Source organism: Cyanistes caeruleus, chromosome 3 (assembly GCF_971803275.1).
Source record: "Cyanistes caeruleus chromosome 3, bCyaCae1.hap1.1, whole genome shotgun sequence".
NCBI lineage: Eukaryota > Metazoa > Chordata > Aves > Passeriformes > Paridae > Cyanistes > Cyanistes caeruleus.
The window spans coordinates 80238870-80244869 of NC_141703.1; the positions used below are offsets into that span (position 1 = coordinate 80238870).

The following is a 6000-nucleotide window of genomic DNA, read 5'->3' on the forward strand; positions in this document are numbered from 1 at the left end:
CATTGAATGTGTTTTAAACATAGCATAACTTTTATTCCTGCACCCCTTAAAGTTATACAAAAATATCTCTTTGAGCAACTTTTTCTATTAAAAAAAAATCTTAAGACTATATTAGTGGGAAATAACTTTAAATAAGAAATTATAAGCATGACTGTTTCTTAAATATATCAGTTGCTACTAATAAATTTTCTGGGTATTTACTACCAAGATGAAAATATCTTAGGAATCTGGACACAATTAATAAAGCCTTTGGAAAAAAACCCAAAATAACAACTAAACTCAACTATCAGACAACTACATGTCTTTTAGAAAATCCTGCTAACTTGCTGATTCCTGTGTATTTCCTGTCTCCTCCTACCTTGGTTATCTCATCCAAAATACTGTATTGATAGCTCCACTTTTCACATATAACTAGTGAAATTCTGGTTTAATTTAATCCACTTAACCACATATACCATTTTCACACAACAATTTATTCAGTTTACAGCAGAACAGCAAAAGATCTACTTCTTTCTGACAGTACAATCTAATTAAGCTAGTAGAGTTGATCCAAATTAAAACTTCTAGAAATAAGAAGAATCTTAGAAAATGGAATGAAAATGCATGTTTGTATTTGTATCTATTTTATGGCTATACAAACACTAAATTAAATGTGTCCAGGAAATTTCCCAGGCACAGAAGTAAAGTGACATCAAATAATCCATGTTTATGTCAGTAAAATAATTTTAGTCTCATAGTCAGGGTGTCTCTATGCAAACATTCTCCTGGGAATGACCCCTGAAATGGTGCCTGTCTGAAGGAGAAAAAGGTATGCCAGAGAATAGCCTAAATACTTCTGTTATTCTGTATTTCCAGATGCTTTCAGAGGTATACACACTCTGCATGTGTGTATAACAGAGGTACACACACCCTGTATTATTCAGAGGGCACAAATCAAAACTAAATACAGCACAAGTAGCCCAGCAAGCCCAATTGGGTGCTGATTTGTAATATGCCAGAATATCCCAGAGCTGCTTGATTTGTCTCTCTGTTAAATCACTAAAACTGCCCAACCTTCATTTGGGCTGCTGCTACAGAAATAAATACATATATAAAAGAAATAAATACAGAAATGCTACAGAAATAAACAGAAGATAGATTTAGACAAACATAGACTTCATTGAAGTCATAGACTTCAATGACAGAAGCAACTGTTGCCATTGTCGTGATGGAGTGTGTCTATTGAAGCCAATAGACCTTTGTCACTGTATTTCAGACAATGTGTCAGTGATGAGCAAGAGACAAAAAAGGGCTCTCAGTGTTAGAACAGGACACTATAGTTCAGCTATATGAGACCTTAGCACTTCTGTGTAAACGTACTTTCACTGTGTTTTATGGGTTCATTTGAAGTGCTTTTAATTGGCAGGAATCACTATTGCATTTGCCTCTCAGTTCCTTTGAGCAACAGAGATTATTTCTTCTCTATTTCTTTGAACTGCTGATGTGAATTACACAGACAATGCTTCTCTGCTCTGAAGGTGTGATTTACTTGTTTGTCTGTTTGCTCAACATTGAAAGCAGGTTAGTTTAATTTGATAGTTTTTAACTTGTGGAAGGGAGGAATACACTGGGGGAAGGGTAGAGCACCTGAAAAGCCTTTTCTTCACTTCCCATCATTCAGTCACTAATTGTTTTGCAATAATCGTGTGCTAGAAATTTATAGGCATAAATCCTGCTTCTTCTGACCTAAATGCCATACCAGAATCAAGAATGTTTAAGCTGCTGAAGGCCATTTTTGGACACAAAGGTGTAACTTTCCTCCTTCCACTTTACTTTTATGTTCTTAATTAAACATCTTAAACCTTACAGTCAGAAAGAAATGAGAAACAGTTACAAATGAACAGTTCTAAGTGAAGATTAGGTCCACATAAAATCCAATTTGCTGTCTGGTATTGCTAACTTTCTCTCCAGGAGTATCTAAGGGAAGGCAGAGCGTTTAAGCTTCCATCTTGTGCCCCTCACCCAAGTGCTTAAAATCAGATGGGATCATTCCCTTCCCCTTTCCTTGGCTGGCTCTTACCTGCCACGAGGAGAAAATTGATGCTGGGCTGAGCAAATTAGGGTTGCTGGGATGTCTGCCACCCATGTACTCATCATTGCAGACCTCGCAGTCCTCTGCATCTCGCCAGTCCCAGTAGGGGATGGTGAAGTTCTCATCACCCGTTATCCTCTGGATCTGACGTTCCCACATCAGCAGAAAGACCCGATGCCAAGGCAGGAAACCAGGGGCTTCGTGGGCAAAATCAATGTCCCGCCACACATTGGACCCACCTAAGAGTGTGTCCCGAGAGGCATAATAATGCATCCACACAAAGAGATCGTACACATTGATGTCCCTGAACATGGGGTTGGAGCCATTATTCATCTGAGTATACGTGCCAGTAGCAATTACGTAGTCCTGGCTAGGGATGTTCTTCGCCAAGTTAAGATAGGCAAGAAACTTGTTCTTCTCACTGGCGGTGAGCTGGAAGATGTTTCTCCTTGTTTTCACTTGCCTTTCGGTGCAGTTGATCCCAGAGAAGCCAAATTTGCACTCCCCACAGTTGAATCCCATGAAGTTGCCCTCACATCTACACGTCCGGTTGTAAAATACAGAGGGCCAGTCCTCTCTGTCATCCACTCCTGAAAAAGGGAACTGTGGTCCCAGCGGAGCCTGGGAGAGAAGGATGTTCTGGCAGGACCCTCTGCTGGAAAGCTCCCCACAAGTGGACCCGTCTCCATCCCAAGGGGGACAGCACTCCTTGCTCAGCAAACTCTGCACATTGGCACAGACTCTGGGGAACTGCCCAGTGGATGGCTGAAGGATGACGAGCAGAAAACCCAGGGCAAATCGCAGCATACTGACAGAGCAGCAGGAGAGCATCAGCGCTATGCTTCAGTGCGTGGAGTGTTCTCTCTGACCCCTGCAAAGGCCTGTGTGTGAAAGGAATTCCTCCCCTCTACCAGGAATGCTTCACCGCTGACTTCTGCCACGGCGCACCCTTCAATGTCCTTCCCCATTCCTACATGAGATGCATTTGCACACACTATACACTTCAGGGTTAATCTCATTATCACATGTTCTAGGTGAAAGCCAAGTGACTTTCTCCCCACCCCCTACAAGCTTCAAAATGCAGGCATTTATTACAAGCTTTCGTCTTCTGCCTAGCACATGATTGCTCTCCCCTGGCAGTTGGAGAGGAAGTAAAATTAGAGTTTGGACACAGAATCAATTGTAAGTTCTTAGAATTCCTAGTTTGATTATATGCTTTAGAGTAATAAAGTTAAATAAAGATGTGGCAGAATCTGGTTGGTTAAATAGGAAGAACAATGAACCTAAAAAGAAAAAAAATAAAGAATTTTTGAGCAAACTGTTTTTTTAACAGGAAGCAAGAATAAAATGTGGTCAGATTAAGTGTGAACACAGTGCAGAACCAGAACAAATTGTTTGACTTAGCATTTTTACATTTCAGTGTGAACTGGCTTTCTCGGATTAGCATATGGCAAAGGGAAGTGAGGGAACTAATATACTTTTAGTAAGAAAATTGTTTTTATTATCCTAAAATTGTTAGCGTTTTCACAGTTGATGATACACAGAAGTCTGCATGACAGTCTTCTCCACAGTTTTGTGGGGAACACGGACAATCTGCCAGTAGATTTTCAGAAAGCACTTTGAGCATCTGTCTCTGGATCAGGGAAAAAACCATTGACTCCTGTTTTTCTCCCATTAAGCAGTTTGCAAACACCGTATCTGTGTTCTTTGCTCAATATGTTACTGGGCAGCCTCCAGACCACCCACCTCTTTCTTCTTGTACATTAGCCTGAGCAGATCTGACAGAGCTGCATGAGCAGATTTAAAAGTTAGACATTCTTTGAAGCTGCCCCTTGCAAGAGGACAACTGTTTTACTGCTGGGAAAAGTGCACATGAATTATCCATTATTTCCTTCAGCTACTACTGCTGTTAGTAAGAGTAGTTTTCTTGGGTTTGTCTCTTACAAAAAACTTTGTGAATGATTTCCTTGTGCTTAGGGAGGACAGGAACAACATATAGGCAAATGAAGTGAGAACCTTGCTGGGAAACGAGGCCTTTGCTGGGATCAGGAGGTCATCACATGACCATGCTGAGGAGCACGAGGTGCTTTAATCCTGTTGGCTTCTACGCCTCAGGTATCCCAGGGGATTATCCCTGAGTCCCACTCCCAGGGAGCCTGTGATGGGGGAGCCTGGAGCAAGAAGGGAAAAGGAAAGGATTTGCTTTTTCAAAAAATATTTTTAACCATAGTCTGATGTTTACTATTTATTAGCTGATTCTGCTGGTTTCCACGTTAGGCTTGTAAAACAGATTCTATCATAGAAATGCTATGTATTTATTATTTTCTTCTTTTTTTTTTTCTTTTCTTTTCTCTTTTCTTTTCTTTTCTTTCTTTTCTTTTCTTTTCTTCTTTTCTTTTCTTTTCTTTTCTTTTCTTTTCTTTTCTTTTCTTTTCTTTTCTTTTCTTTTCTTTTCTTTTCTTTTCTTTTCTTTTCTTTTCTTTTCTTTTCTTTTCTTTTCTTTTCTTTTCTTTTCTTTTCTTTTCTTTTCTTTTCTTTTCTTTTCTTTTCTTTTCTTTTCTTCCTGGCTGTCTGGGAAACCTTGCCATTTCATTTACTGTTCTTCTCATGAATGGTACTACAAAAATACTATACATGAGGAGGGACCCATCTCTGAGGATACCAATATATATTTTTTAATTTTCACTGAAAAGCTACAGGGATTGGGAGAAACTTGAGGAAGAGCCTCAGAGTGAACGAGAAAAGCCCTCAAATATATACTTATGCAGACAGTCATACACACAAATATGTTCAATACTCTGTTTTACTACTCAAATGAGATTTTATGTTCAGTGTTACAAAAGAAGGATCTGAGCCTTGAGAGTTGTCATATGATGAGTTTCCAAAGCAGCTGGTTAACCACAGAATTCCTTGTGCAATAGCATGAATGAATCAGGAATGTGACTCAGGAGCAGCACACGCCCCTTTTGCTTTATAGAGATGTCAATAGTTACTAGAAGGAAAACTCCCAGAGTAGTGAGAAGTCTTCCTGAAGCTCACCTGCTGACTTTCTTGCAATATTAAACCAAGCATCACTATGGATTTCTGATGTAGTTATGGACAAAGACAAAAAACATTCTGAGTAAAAACCAACTGCATTGAATGGGGGTTCAAATTACCTCATAAAATTAATTATTTGTTTCCTCAGAGATGAGTGGGCTGATCTTCAAAATATCATGTCTTCCTTTTATAAAATGCTGAGGAAATTTCCATTCTGGGCTGGTAGTACTGAAGCGATCAAAGTTTCAAGAAATATTAGTGGGTTTTAAAAAACTCTGATAGCTGAATGGCACCATGAAGGAAGTATTCCTCAGTATAGCTTGTTAATTACTTGTTAGGAATTCTGTGGGGATTTTAGGCCTAGTTGGCTATGTTGAGAGGGGGAAAAAGAAATTTGCAATTGGAAAATGGAGAATAATTTAAATTGTAGTTATTTTAAAAGTCAAGCATAAAACTGCAGATAAATAAAGGCTGGATAGACAAAGTTAATGCTGCTCAATTACCAATGGAGATACAAATTATCTAGAGAAAAAGAGAAAAAAAATGGTTATTTGAGATGGATAAGTACAAGGACCTCTTGACAATTAGAGAAAAAGTGGAAGGACAGATAGTCTATTAACCAGACAGGAAATTCAGTGTGATAAACCAGTGGGCTCAGATTGTGCTAACCAGTGAATGTTACTGGATCAATACTTTCATTATGTGGCCATGTTATTTTTGATCCGATACTAACCCTAACCCTAACCAAGATACAGACTTCGTGCATCAGAAAACAGGCATTCAGACTGGTATGAAAACACAGGCCAAATATTACAGGCAACTTCTAGGAGCAAAAAAATGTCATTGATCTGCAGTCCAAAGCAAGGGAGAAGAGGTGCTGATGCAATCAG

At 39.1% G+C, this 6000-nt stretch overlaps 1 protein-coding gene across 1 annotated transcript in view; it reads right to left on the minus strand.

Annotated features, from left to right (window-relative positions):
• TYR (tyrosinase) overlaps positions 1–2878 on the minus strand; it is a 42620-nt gene extending 39742 nt beyond the window's left edge. Inside the window, exon 1 of the mRNA XM_023921247.2 lies at positions 2060–2878. Coding sequence (XP_023777015.2) covers positions 2060–2878 — 819 coding nt within the window. The remainder of the gene's footprint in view (positions 1–2059) is intronic.
• Between the last annotated feature and the right edge of the window lie 3122 nt (positions 2879–6000).